Genomic DNA, 24,152 nt, shown 5'->3' with positions numbered 1-24,152 from the left:
CCAATGGGACATAAACCAACACTGGAAGTTGTATATAGACCAACAAACTATCGTGGTAATGTAGGCATGAAACAGGAAATCATAGAAACAGATACATGGTAATTCAGGGTAATTTTAATCTGCAGATAGATCGAGCAAATCAAACCAGTACCAATGCTGTAGGAAGAGGAATTCCAGTGCGTTTGCGAGATGATTTTCTGGATCAATGTGTTGATGAATGAAATAGAGGATAGGGCATCCTAGACTGAGTATTGTGTAGTGAGAAAGGAATGATTGCAAATGTTGATGTCAGAGGCCCCTTGGGAAAGACTGGCCATAGTATGATACAGTTCCTTATTCAGTTGGAGAGAAACAGTGATTGAAGAAAAATGTATATCCGTTACAATCTGAAAAAGGGAAGGTATAATGGGGCACAAAGAGATGGCAGAACATTTACATACATAGTTTAGTCTGATTTTCATAAATAACATTTGAAAAATGTTGAGGGAATCAGAATCTAGTGAGAGGGAGGAACTGAAGGAAAACAATTGGAGAAATTGATGGGATTAAAGACCAATAACTGCCCAGGGCCTGACAATCTCCATCCTGGAGTACTTAAGGAAGTGGCCTGAGAAACAGGTGGTCATCTTTCAGAATTCTCTCGACTCTGGAACAGTCCCAATAGATTGGAGGGTCATTAATTTAACTCACTATTTTAGAAAAAGAGCAAACATGGATTTATAGAATAGCTAGCCTGTCAACAGTAGTTAGGAAAACGCTCAAGTCTTTTTTGAAAGATTTAATAGCAGTGCACTTAGAAAGCAGTGAGATGATTGGACAGTCATTTCATGCTTGGCAAATTCATAGTAAAGTAGACTAATTAAGGAATATCTAGTGGATGTGATTTATTTAGATTCTCAGAAGGCTTTCGATAAGGTCTCACAGAAAAGATTAATGTAAATTAAAGTGTGTGGGTTTGGTGGTAGTGCACTGTCATCGATAGAGAGCTGGTTGGCAGACAGGAAACAAAGAGCAGGAATCAATCCGTCTTTTTCTTAGTGACAGGCAGTAAGTAGTGGTGCTTGGGTCCCAGTTATTCACAATATATATTCATGATGTAGATGAGGGGACAAACAGCCAGGATCATACTGAATGGTAGATCAGACTCGAAGGGCCGATTGGCCTACTCCTGCTCCTATTCTGTGAAACTTTGCCATTTTCAATTCAAACTACACTGAACAATAAAACACAAAGACTGTCACCAAATGGTTTTCACTTTGGGGATGAACACTTTGATTGTGTTGCCCTCCCAGGGGCAATTGTGTTCATCATGAATCAGTGTATTCAGTAATGGCACCCATCTGGAATCCAATTACAATTCACTGGCACCTCGATCCTCTTGCAAGAATAAACATGAAATATTAGAACATAGAACAGTACAGCACAGGAACGGACCCTTCGGCCCACAATGTTGTGCTTAACCCAACGCCAAATTATACTGATCCCTTCTGCCTGCCCATGGTCCAGATCCCTCCATTCCTTGTATATTCATGTGCTTATCGAAAAGTCCCTTAAACACCATTATCGTATCTGCCTCCAACCCCACCCACCCCAGCCCGGCAGCATGTTCCAGACTCCTACCACTCTCTGTGTAAAATACTTACCCCTCACACCTCTTTTGAACTTGCCCCTGCTCACGTTAAATGCATGTCCTCTAGGATTAGACATTTCAACTCAGGGAAAAAGTATTCTGACTGTCAATCCAATCTGTGCATCTCACCATTTTATAGACTTCCATCGAGTCTCCCCTCAGCCTCTGCTGCTCCAGAGAAAACAACCTGAGTATGTCTACTCTCTCCCTCTCGCTCAGACCCTCTAACCCAGGCAGCATCCTGGTAAGCCTCTTCTGCACCCTGTCCAAAGCCTCCACATCAGCCACCCTGTAATGTGCTGACCAGAACTGAATGCAGTACTCGAAATGTGGCCAAATCAAATTATTATAAAGGTGCAACTTGACATCCTGAATCAATAAAGGCAAGTATTCCAGATGCCTTCTTTACCACCGTATCTACTTGGGTGGCCACTTTCAGGGAGCTATGGACTTGAACCTGAGACCCTTCAATATATCAATGCTGTTCAGGATCCTGCCATTAACTGAAAACTTTTCCTTACCATCTGATCACCCAAAGTATATCACCTCACACTTACCCAGCTTAAACTCCATTGAACATTTCTCCACTCTTTTTTTTTTTAAAAAAAACTGTGTGATAATTCCCTGTTTATTTATTTTTTATTAACCCCCACACTACCGCCTAACTGCAGTAGTGCTTATTTTTTCCCCAGCACCCGGGGTGTGTGTGTGCAGGTGTAAGACACAGTGAGAGACACAAAGTGTACAAATCTTTATTCAATTTCCACCATCAGGAAGATAGGAAAACACCCGGGTGGCCAGTGACAAGCGACAAGCACTGCCCTTCACATCAAAGGGCAGTGCTGTGTGATCAACCAGTGAAGGGGAGGGTAGGGACTAAATCAAAATAGAGTTGGAGGGAGAAATGATGCACTCCACTCCCTGCGGCGCCCACCTCTCCCTGAACAACTCCAGGGTGTTGGTGGACACCGCGTGCTCCTTCTCCAAGGACACCCGGGCCCTAACGTAACCGCGGAAGAGGGGCAGGCAGTCGGCCCTAACGACCCCCTCCACGGCCCGCTGCCTCGACCTGTTGATGGCCAGTTTGGCCAGGCCCAGGAGCAGATCCACGAGGGAGGCCTTCAGACCTGCCCTCCTTCCTCCGTACCGGGTGCCCAAAGATCAGGAGCGTGGGACTGAAGTACAACCAAAAGTAGAGGAGGAGGATTTTGAGAAAATCAAAAAAGGGAGTGCAAACGCCCACACCCAATATAGACGTGGTCCACAGACTCCACAGCACCACAGAACAAGCAGTTGGGCTGGGAGTCCGTGAACCACCGCAACCTGCGGTTGCAGGGGACTGCTGCGTGCAGCACCCTCCACCCCAGATCCCCGAGAGAAAGGGGGAGGACTCCCACGTAGAGAGCCCTCCACTGGGGATCCCCACCGCCCGGTGGCAAATGGGCACGCCAAGGCGTGTCCGGACGGTGGATGAGGGAGAAGAGGTGGACGGTGTGCAGCAGCAGTCGGTACAGGGCTCTCCTTTTTACCCCCTGAAAGGGAACAAAATTAAAATTCTGGAGGTGGCTCAGGTTGTGGGGCACAGGCTCCCGCGGGAAGTACGGGACCTTGGGGCCAATGTGAAATTCCGTCCGGGCTGGGGTGAGCGCGGACGGGATCCCACCGCACACCTGAGCGTCCTCCAACTGGTGCACTACGTCGGGTCCGAGCACTGCCGTTTTAAGGCGTCGGATGGCGGTGGCCACGTACCGGACGTCTACCGCTGCCCTGCCTGCTATGTCCTGCGGCAGCGTCCAGCCCAGGCCCCCGGCACCCAGCACGTCCCCGACCCTGGTCACCCTCGCCGCCGCGGCCCTCCCCTCCGACAGCCACTCGAACCCGCGAGTACGGAGGTGCGGATTCCTGAGCAACGGCTCCCTGACGACAGCCGCTACTCCAGCCGGAGGGTAGGTGCTACGCGATTCGACCATGTCCCAGACAGTGATCAGGTCCTGGTAAAAGATGCAGCGTCTTGAGGGCGACCTCCAAACCGTCACGGTCAACGAACAGGAGCTGCGTGTCGTAGTGGAGGTTATGCACCTGGTGGAAAAAATACGTCGCCAGGGCGCACCACCTAGGAGGAGGCTCGACGTAAAGGTATCGCCGCAAGGTCTGAAGGCGGAACGTCGCGACCTGGGTGCGGACACACACCAGCGACTGACCGCCCTCCTCAATAGGGAGACTCAGAACCTGGGCAGTGACCCAGTGCATCTTTTTGTCCCAGAAGAAGTCGACCAACGTTCTCTGGATGTCAGCGACAAAGCCAGGAGGAGGGACCAAAGTGACCAGCCGGTACCACAGCATGGCAGCCACCAGCTGGTTTATGACCAGCACTCGACTCCTGTAAGATAGCACTCGGAGCAGTCCTGTCCAGCGGCCTAGGTGAGCAGAGACTTTGGCCTCCAGCTCCTGCCAGTTGGCCGGCCAGGATTCCTCAGCCGGGCTAAGGTAGACCCCCAGGTAGAGGAGATGGGTGGTACTCCAGCTGAACCCCCGTAACTCCTCCGGCAGAGAGTCCACCCGCCACGGGCCGACCAGTAGTCCGGAACATTTGGCCCAGTTGATCCTGGCGGAAGACGCTGCCGAGTACACTCTCGCATCTTCCCCAGGTCAGCCGGGTCGGTGAAAGTGAGGAGCACGTAGTCGGCGTAGGCCGAGAGGACCACCCCCGTGCCCGCGCCGCGCAGAACCAGCCGACAACCTCCTCCGCAAGAGGCGCAGGAAAGGCTCCACGCACAGGGAATACAGCTGGCCGGACAGGGGGCAGCCTTGACGCACTCCTCTCCCGAAGCGAAGGGGTGCCGTCAAGGACCCGTTAACTTTAACCAGACACTCTGCGGCGGTGTACAAAAGTCGGATCCGGGCGACGAACTGCGTCCCGAACCCGAATGCCCGCAGAGTCCCGAGCAGGTACTCGTGATCGACCCTGTCGAACGCCTTCTCCTGGTCGAGAGACAGGAAGGCGCTCGGCAGACCAGCCCATCGACAGAAATGGATCAGGTCCCGGACCAGGTGGACGTTATCGTGTATCCTCCGGCCCGGGACCGTGTAGGACTGGTCCGGGTGAATCATGTGGGCCAGCACCGAGGCCAGGCGAGAAGACAACACCCTGGCGAAGATTTTGTAGTCTGTGCTGAGGAAGGAGATTGGACGCCAGTTCTTCAAAGAACAAAGGTCCCCCTTCTTTGGCAGCAGGACTATAACCGCCCTGCGCCAAGAAAGGGGCAGCTCTCTGGCATTTAGACACTCCCCCGGACCTTTGCGTAGTCGCTCCCCAGGACGTCCCAGAACGCCCTGAAGAACTCCACAGTCAGCCCGTCCAACTCCGGGGACTTGCCCCTCGAGAGCACCGCTCAGCTCCTCTAAAGTGACGGGAGCGTCGAGCCTTCCGGCGTCCTCCGGGCTGAGCTGCGGCAGGTCCTCCCACAGAACTCTGCGAGCATCCTCGCTGGACGGATCCGGAGAGAACAGAGCCGTGTAATAGTTTCGGACGTGGGCCCTGATCCCCTCCAGATCCGAGACGAGGGACCCGTCGTCAGCCAGCAGCACAAGGAGCTGCTGACGGGTGCCATGCCTTTTTTCCAGCGAGTAGAGGTAGGGGGAGCCGCGGTCCAGGTCCTGGAGGAGCTGGATCCGCGACCTCACGTACGCGCCCCGACCAGCTGCAGGTCCTGGAGCGTGGCCTTCTCTTCGTACGCCTCGCACAGGGCCGGGCCCACACGGGCTGACCGAGGCATGACTCCAGGTCAAGCATCTCCCTCTCCAACTCCCCGATCCTGGATTTCCGCCTCTTCGTCGACCCCCTCGCGTACTCCTGACAGAAGACGCGGATGTGAGCCTTGCCCACGTCCCACCATAGCGTCAGGGAGGGGAAACTTCCCCGCTTCCTTCTCCAGCCGGCCCAGAAACGACAAAACTAGTCCCGGAACCGCTCGTCCTCCAGCAGCAGGTTGTTAAAGTGCCAGTACGCGGAGCCGAGCCTGGCACCGAATGGAAGGAGTTCCGCCCACACCAGGTGATGGTCCGTGCACGACACCTGCCACGTGGAGGCCTTCGGAAAACAGGAGGCGTACGTCCGCGAAACGTACAGGCGGTCGATTCTGGACGCTCTGACCCCAGGCCTCACGAAGGTGAAGGCGATGGAGTCAGGATGGAGATTCCACCAGACGCCCACCAGGTCGAAGGACTTGACCAAGTCCCCCAACCTCTTCCCCGACGCCCAGCCAGTGCGGGCACTGCCGTGGTCCCTGTCCTCGAGGACGCAGTTAAAATCTCCCCAGAGGACGACGCACTGGCTCTCGTCGATGGAGGCGAGATGAGCGGACACTTCTCCGAAGAAGCTCGCTTGCCTCGGCCCGGCCAGGGGAGCGTAGACATTCACCGTGCCCCCCAGTCGAACCGTCAGGTGAAGCAAATGGCCTGGCACTGGCTCCCTGACCCCCAAGATCTCCGGCTGAAAATGCGGGGCCAACAGGATGGCCACCCTGCCAGATCTGCGGGTGAGGTGACTCATGCAGACCCCCCCACCCCTCGCCACTCCAGGAGCCAGGTGGCTTCGTCTCCCGGGGTAGTGTGGGTTTCTTGCAGGAAGCACACCGCATACCTCCCGTCCCGAAGGACCGAGAGGGTCTGGAATCTGCGCTGTGACTCCCTGCTGCCGTTGATGTTGAGGCTGGCTATAGTCGTCTCCATGTCGGAAGCTTTGTGCAACCACCACCAGTACAATTAACAAACTTGTATATATATTTACAGGGAGGATGAGGGAGGGGCACTGGAGTCCCTCACCCTCACCAGGAGTGCCCCCAGGAAGTTCCTGACTCACTTTCACTCGTTCACGTCGAGCCCAGGCGCCTGGCGGGCAGCGTGGGCCGACCAGTAAACTCTCTCAAAGGAGCTCCAGCGGTCGAGCGCCAGTTGGGCTCTATCCCGGCGACTCAGTTTCCTCGACAAACTCCCAGAGTTCCTCGAGGGGGAGATTGGTGGGGGGCACCTGGGACTCAAAAACATCACTGCAGACAGAGTCCGTGTCATCCCCGGTGTCCGCCACCGATCCTGAACCCTCCTCCGGGAGGTCACCCTCGGTCACCGACCCCTCCCCCACCCAGAGGATGGGGGCTGGTCCAGCACCGCCAACTGGCCTCAAACCCCCAGCGACCCCACCCCCAGGGTCACCGGCAGTACCTTCCTCGGTACACCCCTTCCCAGAACGCCCCAAGTTCAGGTCATCAGGCAGCAGAGGCTCAGGGCCCCTCTCCTCTCCCGACACCAGGACGCCTGGCTCCTCAGGGAAAAGGTCATCCCCCAGGGCCAAGGCCACCAGAAAAAAACAGTCTGGGAGGGAGGAGCAAGGATAACACCTTCCTCCCCACCACCGCTCAACGACCCAGCAGAGGGTTCCCCGTTGTCACCCGCACCACAGCCAGTGTGGTTATTAAAGTCCTCCCTAGGGGCCGGAGGAGTTTATGGCAACAGAAGGTCACACTGTAGCCCCTGGGGGTTCAGGCAGGTCAGGCCACGGTGCGGGACAATCAAAAGGCACTGTAGACCCATCCCCCGGGCAAGGGGTAGCACTACTAGAGTATCGCTCCTCTCTAAGGGCTAGCACCACTTCCCCAGCGCGACAGGAGGGAATTTATTTTTTTTTTTTTTTTTTTTTCTTTTTCAGAGAGACCGGGGGGGATTTATTTATTTTTTTTTTTTTTTTTCTTCTTTTTTTTTTTTAACCCCCACACTACCGCCTAAGTGCGGTAGTGCTTATTTTATCCCCAGCACCCATGGTGTGTGTGTGCAGGTGTAAGACACTGTGAAAGACACAAAGTGCACGAATCTTTATTCAGTTTCCACCACCAGGAAGACAGGAAAACACCCGGGTGGCCAGTGACAAACACTGCCCTTCACATCAAAGGACAGTGCTGTGTGATCAAAACAGTGAAGGGGAGGGTAGGGACTAAATCAAAATAGAATTGGAGGGAGAAATGATGCACTCCACTCCCTGCGGCGCCCACCTCTCCCTGAACAACTCCAGGGTGTTGGTCGACGCCGCGTGCTCCTTCTCCAAGGACACCCGGGCTCTAACGTAACCGCGGAAGAGGGGCAGGCAGTCGGCCCTAACGACCCCCTCCACGGCCCGCTGCCTGGACCTGTTGATGGCCAGTTTGGCCAGGCCCAGGAGCAGACCCACGAGGAGGTCTTCAGACCTGCCCTCCTTCCTCCGTACCGGGTGCCCAAAGATCAGGAGCGTGGGACTGAAGTGCAGCCAAAAACAGAGGAGAAGGTTTTTCAGAAAATCAAAAAGGGAGTGCAAACGCCCACACCCAATATACACGTGGTCCACGGACTCCACAGCGCCACAGAACAAGCAGTTGGGCTGGGAGTCCGTGAACCACCGCAATCTGCGGTTGCAGGGGACTGCTGCGTGCAGCACCCTCCACCCCAGATCCCCGAGAGAAAGGGGGAGGACTCCCGCGTAGAGAGCCCTCCACTGGGGATCCCCACCGCCCGGTGGCAAATGGGCACGCCAAGGCGTGTCCGGACGGTGGATGAGGGAGAAGAGGTGGACGGTGTGCAGCAGCAGTCTGTACAGGGCTCTCCTGTTCACCTCCCTAAACGAAACAAAGTTAAAATTTCGGAGGCGGCTCAGGTTGTGGGGCACAGGCTCCCGCGGGAAGTACGGGACCTTGGGGCCAATGTGAAATTCCGTCCGGGCTGGGGTGAGCTCGGACGGGATCCCACCGCACACCTGAGCGTCCTCCAACTGGTGTACTACGTCGGGTCCGAGCACCGCCGTTTTGAGGCGTCGGATGGCGGTGGCCACGTACTGGACGTCTACCGCCGCCCTGCCTGCTATGTCCTGCGGCAGCGTCCAGCCCAGGCCCCCGGCACCCAGCACGTCCCCGACCCTGGTCACCCTCGCCGCCGCGGCCCTCTCCTCCGACAGCCACTCGAACCCGCGAGTACGGAGGTGCGGATTCCTGAGCAACGGCTCCCTGACGACAGCCGCTACTCCAGCCGGAGGGTAGGCGCGACGCGATTCGACCATGTTCCAGACAGTGATCAGGTCCTGGTAAAAGACAGGCAGCGTCTTGAGGGCGACCTGCAAACCGTCACGGTCGACGAACAGGAGCTGCGTGTCGTAGTTGAGGTTACGCACCTGGCGGAAAAAATACGTCGCCAGGGCGCACCATCTAGGAGGAGGCTCGACGTAAAGGTATCGCCGCAAGGTCTGAAGGCGGAACGTCGCGACCTGGGTGCGGGCGCACACCAGCGACTGACCGCCCTCCTCAATAGGGAGACTCAGAGCCTGCGCGGCGACCCAGTGCATCTTTTTGTCCCAGAAGAAATCGACCAACGTTCTCTGGATGCCAGCGACAAAGCCAAGAGGAGGGACCAAAGTGACCAGCCGGTACCACAGCATGGCGGCCACCAGCTGGTTTATGACCAGCACTCGACTCCTGTAAGATAGCACTCGGAGCAGTCCTGTCCAGCGGCCTAGGCGAGCCGAGACTTTGGCCTCCAGCTCCTGCCAGTTGGCCGGCCAGGATTCCTCAGCCGGGCTGAGGTAGACCCCCAGGTAGAGGAGATGGGTGGTACTCCAGCTGAACCCCCGTAACTCCTCCGGCAGAGAGTCCACCCGCCACGGGCCGACCAGTAGTCCGGAACATTTGGCCCAGTTGATCCTGGCGGAAGACGCCGCCGAGTACACGGCCTGGCACTCGCGCATCCTCCCCAGGTCAGCCGGGTCGGTGAAAGTGAGGAGCACGTCGTCGGCGTAGGCCGAGAGGACCACCCCCGTGCCCGCGCCGCGCAGAACCAGCCCCGACAACCTCCTCCGCAAGAGGCGCAGGAAAGGCTCCACGCACAGGGAATACAGCTGGCCGGACAGGGGGCAGCCTTGACGCACTCCTCTCCCGAAGCGAAGGGGCGCCGTCAGGGACCCGTTAACTTTAACCAGACACTCTGCGGCGGCGTACAAAAGTCGGATCCGGGCGACGAACTGCGCCCCGAACCCGAATGCCCGCAGAGTCCCGAGCAGGTACTCGTGATCGACCCTGTCGAACGCCTTCTCCTGGTCGAGAGACAGGAAGGCGCTCGGCAGACCAGCCCGTCGACAGAAATGGATCAGGTCCCGGACCAGGTGGACGTTATCGTGTATCCTCCGGCCCGGGACCGTGTAGGACTGGTCCGGGTGGATCATGTGGGCCAGCACGGAGGCCAGGCGAGAAGACAACACCCTGGCGAAGATTTTGTAATCCGTGCCGAGGAGGGAGACCGGACGCCAGTTCTTTAAGGAACGAAGGTCCCCCTTCTTTGGCAGCAGGACGATGACCGCCCTGCGCCAAGAAAGGGGCAGCTGTCCGGCATTTAAACACTCCCCCAGGACCTGTGCGTAGTCGCTCCCCAGGACGTCCCAGAACGCCCTGAAGAACTCCACAGTCAGCCCGTCCAGCCCCGGGGTTTTGCCCCTCGAGAGCCGGTCGAGGGCGCCGGTCAGCTCCTCCAAAGTGACGGGAGCGTCGAGCCTTCCGGCGTCCTCCGGGCCGAGCTGCGGCAGGTCCTCCCACAGAACTCTGCGAGCATCCTCGCTGGACGGATCCGGAGAGAACAGGGCTGTGTAATAGTTTCGGACGTGGGCCCTGACGCCCTCCGGATCCGAGACGAGGGACCCGTCGTCGGCCAGCAGCACAAGGAGCTGCTGACGGGTGCCACGCCTTTTTTCCAGCGAGTAGAAGAAGGGGGAGCCGCGGTCCAGGTCCTGGAGGAGCTGGATCCGCGACCTCACGTACGCGCCCCGAGCCCCGACGAGCTGCAGGTCCCGGAGCGCGGCCTTCTTCTCTTCGTACACCCCGCGCAGGGCCGGGTCCGCGTCGGGCTGACCGAGGCGTGACTCCAGGTCGAGCAACTCCCTCTCCAACTCCCCGATCCTGGATTTCCGCCTCTTCGTCGACCCCCTCGCGTACTCCTGACAGAAGACGCGGACGTGAGCCTTGCCCACGTCCCACCATAGCCTCAGGGAGGGGAAGCTTCCCCGCTTCCTTCTCCAGCCGGCCCAGAAGCGACGAAACGAGTCCCGGAACCGCTCGTCCTCCAGCAGCAGGTTGTTAAAGTGCCAGTACGCGGAGCCGAGCCTGGCGCCGAACGGAAGGAGTTCCGCCCACACCAGGTGGTGGTCCGTGCACGACACCTGCCGCATGGAGGCCTTCGGGAAACAGGAGGCGTACGCCCGCGAAACGTACAGGCGGTCGATTCTGGACACTCCGACCCCAGGCCTCACGAAGGTGAAGGCGATGGAGTCGGGATGGAGATTCCGCCAGACGTCCACCAGGTCGAAGGACTTGACCAAGTCCCCCAACCTCTTCCCTGACGCGCGGTCAGTGCGGGCACCGCCGTGGTCCCTGCCCTCGAGGACGCAATTAAAATCTCCCCCGAGGACGACGCACTGGCCCTCGTCGATGGAAGCGAGATGAGCGGACACTTCTTGGAAGAAGCTCGCTTGCCTCGGCCCGGCCGGGGGAGCGTAGACGTTCACCAAGTGAAGCACCGCGCCCCCCAGCCGAACCGTCAGGTGAAGCAAACGGCCTGGCACTGGCTCCCTGACCCCCAAGATCTCCGGCTGAAAATGCGGGGCCAACAGGATAGCCACCCCGCCAGATCTGCGGGTGAGGTGACTCATGTAGACCCCCCCTCGCCACTCCAGGAGCCAGGTGGCTTCGTCTCCCGGGGTAGTGTGGGTTTCTTGCAGGAAGCACACCGCATACCTCCCGTCCCGAAGGACCGAGAGGGTCTGGAATCTGCGCTGCGACTCCCTGCTGCCGTTGATGTTGAGGCTGGCTATAGTTGTCTCCATGTCGGAAGCGTTGTGCAACCACCACCAGTACAATTAACAAACCCGTGTATATATTTACAGGGAGGACGAGGGAGGGGCACTGAAGTCCCTCGCCCTCACCAGGAGTGCTCCCAGGAAGTTCCTGACTCGCTTTCGCTCATTGACATCGAGCCCAGGCGCCTGGCGGGCAGCGAGGGCCGACCAGTAAACTTTCTCAAAAGAGCTCCAGCGGTCGAGCGCCAGTTGGGCTCTATCCCGGCGACTCCGAGTTTCCTCGACAAATTCCCGGAGTTCCTCGAGGGGGATGAGGGAGAGATCGGTGGGGGGCACCCGGGACTCAAAAAAGTCACTGCAGACGGAGTCCGCGTCGTCCCCGGTGTCCGCCACCGATCCCGAACCCTCCTCCGGGAGGTCGCCCTCGGTCACCGACCCCTCCCCCACCGAGAGAATGGGGGCTGGTCCGGCGCCGCCAACCGGCCTCAAACCCCCGGCGACCCCACCCCCAGGGTCACCGGCGGTACCTTCCTCGACGCACCCCTTCCCGGAACGCCCCGAGTTCGGGTCGTCGGGCGGCAGAGGCTCGGGGCCCCGCTCCTCTCCCGACACCGGGACGCCTGGCTCCTCGGGGAAAAGGTCATCCCCCAGGAAAAGGTCATCCCCCAGGGCCAAGGCCACCAGAAAAAAACAGTCTGGGAGGGAGGAGCAAGGATAACACCTTCCTCCCCACCACCGCTCAACGACCCAGCAGAGGGTTCCCCGTTGTCACCCGCACCACAGCCAGTGTGGTTATTAAAGTCCTCCCTAGGGGCCGGAGGAGTTTATGGCAACAGAAGGTCACACTGTAGCCCCTGGGGGTTCAGGCAGGTCAGGCCACGGTGCGGGACAATCAAAAGGCACTGTAGACCCATCCCCCGGGCAAGGGGTAGCACTACTAGAGTATCGCTCCTCTCTAAGGGCTAGCACCACTTCCCCAGCGCGACAGGAGGGAATTTATGGGTCGTCCCCTCCCCGCCTGCCTTGGTGGTCACGGGACCCAAGGTCCCTCCCCCAGAGCCTTTACTGGAATACGATTGGCTGGGGGAAGACAGGGGGTGTGGCCAGGGTGGGGAGGGTCAGCTATGTCACTTCCTGCCCCGGCCCTGGTTTATCAGGTGATGGTGGGCAGGACAGGGGCTGAGTTCCTTCTCTGGGGCCCAGAGACACGGTTGCTGCAGGAGGTGAGGCAGTGGTGGTTCCCCCCACATTAGTGCCAGGGCTCAGGCTCAGTGGCCCCGGGCCGGGTGTTGAAGTTCCAGGGGTTTCTGTATTGGGGTGGGGGTCAGGGTTCCCGTGCTGGGGCGACGCTGGCACGGCTGCAGGGGCATTGTTGTGCTGGTGTGGGGCAGGTGTTGGGGAAGGGGATAGGGTGGTCTTCCCTTGGGTGGGCCTGATGCGTTGCGTCTTCCTGAGCGCCTTCTGGCCGGTCGGATGCTCGCTCCTCTTCCCGCCAGAGGCTGAGGCATTGGAAGCCTCCGGCTTATCCCTCACTGCCGGGGCTTGTGGTGTTGTCTTCGGGGGAGGAGGTGTGGGTGCGGCGGTGCCTCCCTCAGCCATTGGTGTGGGCTGGCCAGCTTTCTGGGTGGGGCACTTTTTTATTATGTGCCCCACCTTGTGGCACAGGTGGCACTGCATGCCATCTGCTGTCCAGAAGGTGTGGTAGGCCGTGTCCTTGTGGTGGAGGGTGAAGGAGCCCTCGGTGACCTCCTCCCGGGCCAGGCAGATGAACACCTGTCGTCGGAAGGAGTACATGTGCCGGAGGGTGGGGTCCTTAAGACTGAGCAGGAGCGGTTGGACACCTGACCAGAACTCCCCCAAGGTGTTGAGGTGGGGAAGAAGGAGCTCACTGGCAACGAAGGGTGGGTCGTTGGAGATCACAACCCTCTGGGCCTTAACCTCCAGAGGGTCGACGGGACGGTGCCCACAGTGGTCCCCTCTCCACGGCCAGGTAGACCGCCTGCTTGGTCTTCAGGAAAAAGATGGCCTTCCGGTACGCCCTGGCTGCAACGTCAATGGCCAGTGGGCCGACCACACTAGCTATGGCCTTACTGCAGGGGATAGGCCTTTACCCCCAGTTGTTTGGTCATATGCCTAAAGGGGGTTGTAGTTGCAGCAGGGGTTGGGACAGCCGAGCCTAAGGCAGCGGCTACCCCGGCGTAGGTGCGGCTGGGCCCTGCGACCTTCGGGCTCACCATACTCTGCTGCTGAATGTTGGTAGGCCTCAGGCAGCAGCGGTGGAGGCAGGACTCTGGCGAGTCCCAGGTAGACCCTTGGTCATAGCAGTGGGGGCAGACCTGTTGGGGAGGGTCCCCCAGGCAAGTCCCAGACAGCCCCAAAATTTAGTCCCAGGCAGCAGCGGTGGAGGTGGGCCTCCAGCAGTAGCAGTGGTGAAGGTTGTGGGGAGAGGCCCAAGGTGTGTCCCAGTCAGCGGTGGTGGAGGCAGGCCTCAGGCAAGTCCTAGGCGGCCTTTGGTCACAGTGGTGGGGGCAGACCTGTTGGGGAGGGTCCCCAAGGCGAGTCCCAGGCAGCAGCAGTGAGGCAGGTCCCAAGGAGTAATAGCTGAGGCAGGTCTGGGTGGGGTCCTAGAGATCAGCAGTGGCAGTGGGCCCCAGGTCAGCAGCAACACACCCTTGACCTGGGTGAGACCCAGGCTGCAGCTCCAAAAGTAGGCCCAGGACTCAGAACTCTCACCTCCTGCTTCTGCCACCACCTCCTTCTTCCTCCTTCTTCTCTTCCTCTTCTCCTTCTTCTTTCCTTCAGCGCTCTCGATGTGGGGCAGCTAGTCAGGGACAGACCCCTTCAAGGCCGAGAGCCCTTGCACGTGCGCGCGCACACTCACACTGATCCAACTCTCAATAGGAAAACACCCGAGTGGCCAGTGACAAGCACTGCCCTTCACATCAAAGGGCAGTGCTGTGTGATCAAAACAGTGAAGGGGAGGGCAGGGACTAAATCAAAATAGAGTTGGAGGGGGAAATAATGCACTCCACCACTCCTGTCTATTTTTTTTAATTTATTTAAAAATAAGTTAATATCTGCCCTTATGTGTGAATCCCTGTTTCTTATCCAGTCCAGTGCGAAATGTCAGGGCATTTTCCAGGCTGGAGTCTGATCTACGTAAGGTCCTGATGGATATGGATTTTCCAATGGACAGTGAAACCTTTGTACTTCCAAATGTTAAGGCTGCTGTGATCAAAGTGGATGTGAAAGGTGCTTTAGCATTTACAGTTACTGCCACTTTCTCATGGGTAAGTGTTTTCACAATGCAGTAATTAATAAGGGTGCAGTAAGGAAATGTGACATTGTCTGACTTGATAATATTTGAGTATTAAATACCCCCCGGAGTAAGGATCATACAAATATTTAACTGCAACAGTTCAATAGAATCAGATCATTTCTAACCAGATAATCTGAACAATGACCAAGGGGGAAAGTCCCAGCTTTGTAATGTTGCTTGTGATGAGACTACATGAGCCCTGTGCCCCCCTGGAGATGGGTGCTGTGGTGCCAGCTGTTTCCAGTATACCCCACATGGTACAGCCTCTTGAGAAGGTGCCCCCTGAGCCCTGTGTGTGTCTGGAACCAGGTGATGAGTTGCTATCGTGGTTTTACACAGCAGCCTCCCTGCCTGATGTAATACTGGATTCCCCAACTTGGACCACCCAGGGCCAAGCAACAAACATGTGCATCACAGAATCTTTATTCAGGAACATAGCCAGTGACATGGACAAATGGGAACTGACCATCCTTGTGCAGTGCCCGAGGGCCTGACCTGGTGTTCCTGTGCAGCTTTACCCCATTGGTTACTGCATGGTTAGTGGAAGGCAGCTGACTTCCAATGGGGGAGACTGCAGGTGGCTTTTGCAGGAATTCCTGGGGAGACCCTGGGCCTGGCTTCAGACTGCACCATCTCTCAACGGACAGCAGCTGTCTGGACTGACAGGGTAAGGGACAACAGCAAGGAGACTGGTGGAGTGGCCACAGTGAGAGCACAAATGCTGTTACCCTGAGAGAGGGCATCTGGTTGATGCCCCATGGTGCCTCTGCCAGTCCCCCAGGCAGCATCCCCAGATCCCTAGTGATCTGTTGGAGGACGAGCTGCTGGCTTGCTCCAAGACCCTGCAAACCCCTTTGCCCACTGGGATCCACAGTCATGTTCACAGCGGGTCTGAGCCTGCATGGGACAAAGCACGACCTCAGTCTGAACTCACACTGCAGCATTGAGGGGTTTCTTGGCTTCTGTCTGTGCTTCAGAGGCTGAGACAGTGAGCACAGATACTGGATCACTGCCCTGTCAGCTGCTGCAGTCAAGGAGCTGGCTCCCACTGCCACAGGGGAAATGATGGGATCCAAGCTCTGTGCAGTGCCCTCTGTCACATTGGGACTGAGCTTCTCCATGCCCTTTGATAGGCTGTCTGACATGGCCTGCTAATGTACCAAGCATCTCAGTGTGCATTCCCATCAACCTCCTTCTGTAGGCCTCCCATTAATGTCCCCATCTGTGTTCCCTGCAGCAGAACGTGCCCTCCATGGAGTTGGCACACTAGGTACCCATTTCCCCTGGCAGCTCACCTGTGAGATCACGTTACAATGCCCCCTCACCAGTGACCTGGGTTTGAGCTTCCGCCTCCTCATGGCTGTGAGGAGGTCCCCAGCCGGCAGTTCCTGGGAATCTGAAAGCAGCCAATCAGAACGGGAGGGTTGGGATGTTGGAGGAAGAGGCAGAGGAAAGCACCAGATCCATGGTCCCACAGTCTGCAGCTTTCATTTGATTCCCCATCTCAGGGTGAGAGTGAGGAGGGGATTGAGAGTAGCAGGGGCAGTTACTCACCGTCATCTTAATGTCCCCCATGAAGCCATGGGCTCTGTTCCAGCTGTCCCCATGATTCTCAGCATATTCCCAGTGGTCCCTCTGTGAATGAAATGGTCCTGTCCCCACTGATTCTGTCGGCCCTGTAGCTATTATGGAGAACCTTCTCCTGTAAAATGTGATTGAGTCTGTTGCAGTGTGTCGGGGTGATGACCCATAGCTGAATATCTGGATGGGAGTAGTAGCAGCAAGAGTTGGTGTTGGTCTGTGTGTGTGTATACGTTTAGCATGGGCACTGAGTGTTGCTGAGTGCTACCAGTGAGTGAGAAGGGTTTGGTGCATTGAGTGGTTAAGAATATGTGGTACACTTGGTAGGATGACCCAATGGATGGTGCATGCACTCACCTTTCCCACACACGTGAGACCATACACTATTTAGTGGCAGGGCCAGGCATTGAGGTGCCATCTTCCTTGCAATCTGTCCTGACTCCATTTGGAAGCTCTTACATGAGGGCCTTCAGTCTGCCCACAGCTACAAGGTGCCTCCTCCCTAAATCCATTAAAAAATGGAGCTCTCTCCTTTGCCTGATGTCTCAGTTTCCCTGACCTTCCTATTCCAACATGGAATTTTTGCTCCCAACACGGGCAATATACTTCCAAAACTCAAAATAACTGCTGTAATCTATCTGCCCAGGCACAGCTCCCTCTGCAATACAATTGTTACTCTGGGTGTAACTTCATTGGCCTTCAAAGATTTGATAATTTCATTGATTAAATTTTGGGAATGAAATAGATCTGTCAGTCTGAGAGAATCACCTAAAGCACAATGTATCTTTCCCCATTCGTTCCTGCATCACTTGCAGTAAGATAAATCAGCCCATTCTTCTGTTGTCAGAGTGAACTGAAGGCTGTTGCTGACAAGGTGGCAAACTGCTTCCGCTTTACTCCTGGGTTTTTCTGCCACACAGTGAGGTTTGGGTTTGAGACAGACTGGTTGTGGAGAACACAAGTGAAAGCCTATCGTAGCCTATTCTTCACATTAACACTGGTCATGAGGCTGTATACAAAATATTCAGATACATGGTGACCTTACACCAAAATTTGACTTATAGTTAAAACAGGAAATGATTAATCTGTTTCCTTCCAGTGTTGATGCCCATGTCTTCCAGAGAGTCACACCTTCGTGTTTTTCCCAGTGTATTTATACCCAGAGATGTGCAGCTCTGTGACACCTCAGCAAGCTTGCTCCAGGGTCCTATTACCCTTACACAACACTGGGTTATGCAGAAAGCACAATGATTGGAGATTTGCTGCAAAGGTCATTTGGACCCCCTCATTTCAGATACTTCTGCCCATTTTCAGGGATGATGTGGAGGTGCCAGTGTTGGACTGGAGTACACAAAGTTAAAAATCACATAACACCAGGGTATAGTCCAACAGGTTTATTTGGAAGTACAAGCTTTCAGAGTACTACCCCTGACGAAGGTTCAGCGCTCCGAAAGCCTGTACTTTCAAATAAACCTGTTGCACTATAACCTGCCAGTTTCAGAGAAGTCTCCCAATTAGTTGCTGTGCCATTGCTCCTAAACAGTCATTCCAAAATCACCTTTTGTCAGATTTTAGCTCAATCGTGTCACTTCCCTTTCAGAGCAACAGCCAACCTTTGAACCCTGGATCATGTGATGTTCTCCTATTGGTTGAACCAGGTGAATAGCCCCAATCAGGGAGTGCATATTCTCTGAGAGCCAGCTGCCTGACCTTGTTCCAATCCCTGCACGTTCCTCAATGGGGATTGGGGGATGATTTGACAGAGAGGCAGAAGATAGTGAGAAGATTGGAGAATGTGGACAGTGTGAAGCTACTGCCATTTCCTGATTGTACAAGTGTCAGGGAACAGGGATTTAAGGGTTTTATAAACGTTGCAGTGGGAGTGTGAGGAAGAATGTTTTTATACTGTGTGTTTGTGACGTGGGATTCATTACCTTCGAGATTATTGGGGGTGGAAAGGATCAGTAATTTCAAAAGGAAATTTGATGGGCACATGAGAGCAATAAATTTGTATCCGACAGAATAAATCAAGGGAAATGGGAGTGAGCCGACAAGACTAGACTCTCACAGCTCCCTTTGCACTCCTCAGTTTTCACAACTCTCCCCCCTGTCCCTCCAATGCTGTCACAGTTCCCTCTTCCCACCCACACTCTCACAGCTCTGGGAACAGTGATTTTTGTCTAAAGTTTGGGAGTCACTGATCCACACACTTTCCCTGTTCCCGATGCTCCAGCTGTTCTCTCCTCCTGGGCACCTTCCGGAAAGGATCCTCAGGGACAAGGGGTGGCCATTGCAGACACGGACACGTGGCCAACCCTCCCATTATAGCAGGGGAAAGGTACACGGCCTGTCACAGTGTGACCCAGCAATGCATGAGCAGGCCCTTGGCCTCTTAAACATGTGATCCCATTGGCTGGTCTGCACTATGTCCCAGAAAGGGCCTCCCATACTGTCCCTGTGCTCTGTGCAACCTCACACTGCAGAGGGGGGAGGCTTTTCATCAGGACCACATCATCAATTGTCACTCCTCATCTGACCAGGAGGATGTAGAGGGGGTAAGGGGGTCTAGGGCCCAGACTCTCCCCACACAGTGACCCAGCTGAGGTAATGACCAAACACTGCCTTCCCTGATGTCCTTGGGAGCTGTCCATTCACCGCCTGAGGCCTGAAGGACCCTGACATGCTGTGGGACTGCCTCACAGCTACTGGAGCTCAGTGTGTCCCCATGGCTACTGGAGGTGCTGAGGTCACTGGCAGAGGGGCTGAGGAGGCTCTGTGTGTACTCAGAGCACACTGAGAGAAGGCCCCGAGACAGAACGAGCCTCTTCTCCTCCACTGCAAGGACACCTGCCCCATTGTGTGATGGGGAGATGGAAGAGCCCCTGGGAGAGACTCTCCAGCTATGTTGTTCCTCTCTCACCTGGACACCCTGTGGGTGTGTATCCATCAAGTGACCTGCTGGATGTGGCTCTCCATGAGGGGCACGCACCCATCATACAGGAAGCAAGACACACCCACGGCTGGGACAGGATAGCACCGATGGCCTGAATGGACTCCTCCATTGTCCACCCATGGGGGTGTCAGCCTCTAGCAGCTCCCTCACCTCTTGCTGTGACTGCAGCAGGTTCCATGTTACTGATTGCAGAGGCCCCTCATCAGCCTGGGGCTCAGCATGGGCCTGGCCTCTACCAGACCTCTGTCTGTCAGTGGCTTCAGTCATCACAGCCTCCATCAGCTGCTCAGGAGAGGCAGTGATGTACTCACCAGCTTGTGACATTGTATCAGATAGTGAGCAGATAGCCACTGCCCAGAGAGGGTCTGTGTTGGTGGGGGGGGGGGGGGGTGTTGGGGAATGATGTGATGCTGCATCCTCTGAAGGACCCTCCTTCTCCGACTGGAATCCAGCTCCCTGGTCTCAGCAGCTGACTGTCCTTCTGGAGCACGGAGTCCTGTCTGAGAAAACACAGTCAGGGGGTAAGGGCTTCAGATCCCCTCCTCCCAGCCCTGCCCTGCCTGTTGTGAATCTCTGTGTGCCCAGTGGTGACACAGGAGCTCAATGCCCCCTCACTCTCTTTGCTGTTCCACCTCACGGGGGGAATGGACTGGAAATCAAACCCTGCTATTCCCAGAGTCATGACAAAAGTTAATGATTTTTACATCATATTCAAAACTCCCTCATTTACTTGTCTTTTTAGACCCAGATTAACAGAAAACATGGACCAGGTTTTCATACTAAACTATTTCCTTCAATTTATTCCTGGTACATAGGTGTCACTGGCGAGGTCAGCATTTCTTGCCCGTTGGTAATTCCCTTTGAGAAGGTGATGGTGAGCTGCCTTCCTGACCCACTGCTGTCCAACTCAGACTTTATCGCGATTGACACAACTGAGTGGCTTGCTCGGCCATTTCAGAGGGCAGTTGGAAATCAACCAAGTGATCCTGATGAACAAGATCGCTCTGCTCACAGGATGAAAAGTTCTTTTGAGATGGTGCCAGGCCCTATCTTTCAGTGAGGGGACACTGAGATTGGCACCTCATTACCCACTCCCACTTACCCATTCAGCATGTCCCTCACACCCTGGGTCCTATCACCATTGGGCCTTTTCCTTGTGTGGGAACAGCACCCGCTCCTAGTGCCAACACCAAGATGGGCCCCATCATTAAAACCAGAGGGTTCAGGGAGGCTCCAAGTCCATAAACTGCATTTTCTGTCTGATTCCCATTCAAACTTCCTGAAAGATTGATGAACTGTGGAATGCTGGGGTAATCCAACAGGTTTATTTGGAAGCTCTAACGTTCAGAGGCGCTGCTCCTTCATCAGGTGGTTGTGGAGTATAAGATTGTAAGACACAAGATTAAGAGCAACATTTTGTGATCTGTCTTATGATCCTACAGCACAACCACCTGATGAAGGAGCAGCGCTCCGAAAGTTAGTGCTTCCAAATAAACCTGTTGGACTGTAACTAGGTGTTGTGGGATTTTTAACTTTGTCCACCACAGTCCAACACCGGCTCCTCCAAATCATATCCCTCATTCAGAGTGAAGGTCGAAGTGACAGATCGTCAACTCCCTTAAAACCCACTCTCTGCCTCGTTCAACCTGTCACCATGGAATTATTAAACAACAAGGTGACATTGTCACTGGCTTGTTCAGTAAAAGACACTGGAAACTATTACAAACAATCTTATTATCATTGTGCAGGTGGGCCCTGATGGTCGGATGGAGGTCACTGCTGTTCAGATTTCTTTGCCATTTGCGTCACCTATATTCGGGAACCCGAGGGCCGTTGTCACTCAGTTGAAGAACGAACCCTCCGTCCAGGTAATGGAAGGAACCCACTCCCTCTGAATCTGTATTGATATGGATTCCAGACTGTCAGTGTTTCTGTTTGTTATTCCCTTTGTGGATGAATCTGGGGATTATTCTCTCTTATCTGGAACCTGCTGTGTCTCCAGTATTTCTGACATGGCTCCTCCTCACTTCAGCTAAAGGCAGGCTTTAATTCCTGGGCTTCAGGTGAACAAGATCTTACATTTACAATCATCATGATATCATCTGAGTATATCTGCATTTTCCCACCCCATCTCCTTCTGTATACCGCGAGAATAAATCTGTTTATTCACCAATCATCGAACTACAGGAGATTAAGGTGACACAGTAACTCAGTGACTAGCTACCTCACAGCACCAGGGACCCGGGTTCGATTCCAACTTCAGGCGACTGTCTGTGTGGAGTTTGCACATTCTCCCCGTGTCTGTGTGGGTTTCCTCCGGGTGCTCCAGTTTCCTCCCACAGCTCAAAGATGTGCAGGTTCGGTGAACTGGCCAAGCTAAATTCCCCACAGTGTTCACGTGTATCTAGGTGAGGTGCAGTAGTCGGGGAAAATGTAGAGTAATAGAGTAGGGGATTGGGTCTGGGTGGGATCCTCTTCGGAGGATCGGTGTGGACTGGTTAGTAAATGGTCTGTTTCCACACTGGAGGGATTCTATGATATTATTGATCCAGACCTGTGGACAGCAGTATGTCCACAATCGGGATGTTATTCAGTGTAAATGGCTGGGACAGGGGCCTCGATATTAATGGGGAAATGGGGAGGGTGCAGAGAGCCCAGCAGGGGGTGAAGGACCTGACCAAGTAGACAAACAGGAGGCTTGAAGAGCACAGCAAGCCCGGCAGCATCAGGAGGTGGAGAAGTCAATGCTTCGGGTCTAACCCTTCATCAGGACTGGATGTGGGGATGGGGGCCGGGTGGGGAGCTGCAGATAAAGAGAGGGGAGGGGAGGGGAGAGATGTGGAGGATTGGAGAACACTGGTAGTGGGTACGACCTGGTTGGTCAATGGGAGGGATGGATCCGGTTGGGAGCTGGAAGGAAGGGTCAGTGGGTGGAATGGAAGGGAGGGGGTGGGGCTGGAAAGGGAGCAGGGGGATCGGTCGGAAGGTTATTGGAGATTCAGGAACTCAATGTTGAGTCCTTTGGGTTGTAGGATGGTTGCCCAGGTCGACCTGACAAGACTGGGGAGGTGGAGCTCCTCATGATCTTCCCTGGAGGGAGACATTTCCATCATTCTGTCCAGCCTCCCGAGTGACAGTCGGCCAGACTGACTGCCTGGTTTACGGCAAGAGCAGAAATGTTGGGGAGATCTCATGAAACCTGTATGAGCAGGAAATGGAATGAAATGAGAAAGTGCTGGAGAAACTCAGCAGGTCTGGCAGCATCTGTGGAGAGAGAAACAGAGTTAATGTTATCCGTCCAATCTGGCTTTTCTGATGAGCTGAGGAGATGTGCTGGGAGTGTGGCTGAATTAGGCCGGGTGTGAATTGTTGTATTTCCCAATGACAGGTTGTGGTGTCGAGATAAAGCCGTGTGTTTACAGTTTGTCAGGTATTACACCAGACTGTGGGGCTTCCTACTTGGTTTACATTTGGATCCCATGAATATTCATGAACATAAAAACCCAGTCCCTCCTTGAAGCCCCAGTCAGCAGTGTGAGAGAATCTGGTGAGCCCGGTTCACGTTTGTTTTCCAGTGATGTACAGAGGCAGGTTTCTGCAGTTTGGTCTGAGGGCAGCACTTTCTCTTGGTTACGGCACAAGGGAGAGGGACAGAAAGCTGGCAGCTGGCATGGAGCATTGGGAATGGCCAGGTTGTGGCAGTGAGGGGAGCTGGGGGAATGGGGTCAAGGGGGTGGAGGGATACACAAGGAATTCAGGGGAGGGCAGAGGTGGGATGGGGAGTGGCGATAGACTGGGAACAGTCAGACAGGGTAAGGAAATGAGGGGCCTTGAAGGGGGTGTCAGTCCTGTCCACATTTGGCTCCACCTCAGGCTGTTAGCTGATAAAGTCGTTCCCGGACGATGAGTTTATCTGTTCCCACTGAGGCACATCCCACAAGGAGCTGGTGATGGTCTGTTCCTCACCTGAACCACGGTGAGAGCAACATGCAGAGGCAGTGAGACTCTGGGTGGACAGGGTGGATCTGACAGGGAGTACCCTCTCTCCTCCAGCTGGGATCAGAACAAGATCAACTCCAGTGAAACCAAATGGGAACCTTCTGGATATACAGAACGCCCAAGGCCCAGGTAACTTTAATTGTGTCCCAATCCCAGCTGATGGTGATACTGGACACATCAGATCTCAGAGTGAAACCTGACCTGATAAACCACAGTAATATGGAACAAAGAACGGTGGGTGCTGGAAATCAGAAACACAACAAAGTGCTGCAGAAACTCAGCAATTCTGAAGAAGGATCACTGGACTGGAAACATTAACTCTGTTTTTCTCTCTGTACGTGTTGCCAGATCTACTGAGTTTCTCCAGCACTTGCCTGTTTTCTTTCAGATTCCCAGTATCCACAGATCTGTGTTTTATATTGGGCTGAGGCAGGTGTTGGGTACATTCCCTACGGCTGTGTCCCCACAGACATGGCCCGTGGTTGAACTCCAGACAAAGTGGAAGATGTTTTGAGTGACCTCCACTGTCCAGGAGTGGAGTATGGGCCAAAGTGACAGCACATTGAGAAATGAAGAAGCATCTCCCAGCTGGTGACCAGCTCCTTAACTCCAATGGAGAGGGAATGTCACTTCCCCATCCCAGTTTCAGTCACATCACAGTGACCCACACCTTCCAGGTTCTAGCACACGCCTCGGCTCCTCTGAATCACATTCCCAGCACCTTCAGGTAGTCTGCTCGGACAGGGCAAAGGGCAAAGGATTGATTGGCCCAGTTCTGAAAAGGAACAGGAGCTCATTCTTGCTGCAGTTGATC

At 55.1% G+C, this 24,152-nt stretch overlaps 1 protein-coding gene across 1 annotated transcript in view; it reads left to right on the top strand.

Moving 5' to 3' along the window:
- Window positions 1-24,152, top strand: part of LOC148147388 (uncharacterized) — a 94,320-nt gene that overhangs the window by 14,036 nt on the left and 56,132 nt on the right. Inside the window, exons 5-6 of the mRNA XM_087995610.1 lie at window positions 14,629-14,776; window positions 21,088-21,207. Of these exons, the coding sequence (XP_087851736.1) occupies window positions 14,629-14,776; window positions 21,088-21,207 (268 nt within the window). The remainder of the gene's footprint in view (window positions 1-14,628; window positions 14,777-21,087; window positions 21,208-24,152) is intronic.

The sequence above is a fragment of the Chiloscyllium plagiosum genome, unplaced genomic scaffold (genome assembly GCF_037043375.1).
Source record: "Chiloscyllium plagiosum isolate Xiang-an unplaced genomic scaffold, Cpla_swu_hap1 HiC_scaffold_17, whole genome shotgun sequence".
NCBI classification, from domain to species: Eukaryota; Metazoa; Chordata; class Chondrichthyes; order Orectolobiformes; family Hemiscylliidae; genus Chiloscyllium; species Chiloscyllium plagiosum.
The sequence above is the reverse complement of the archived record's forward strand: the minus strand, read 5'-3'. Positions and strand labels throughout refer to the sequence as shown.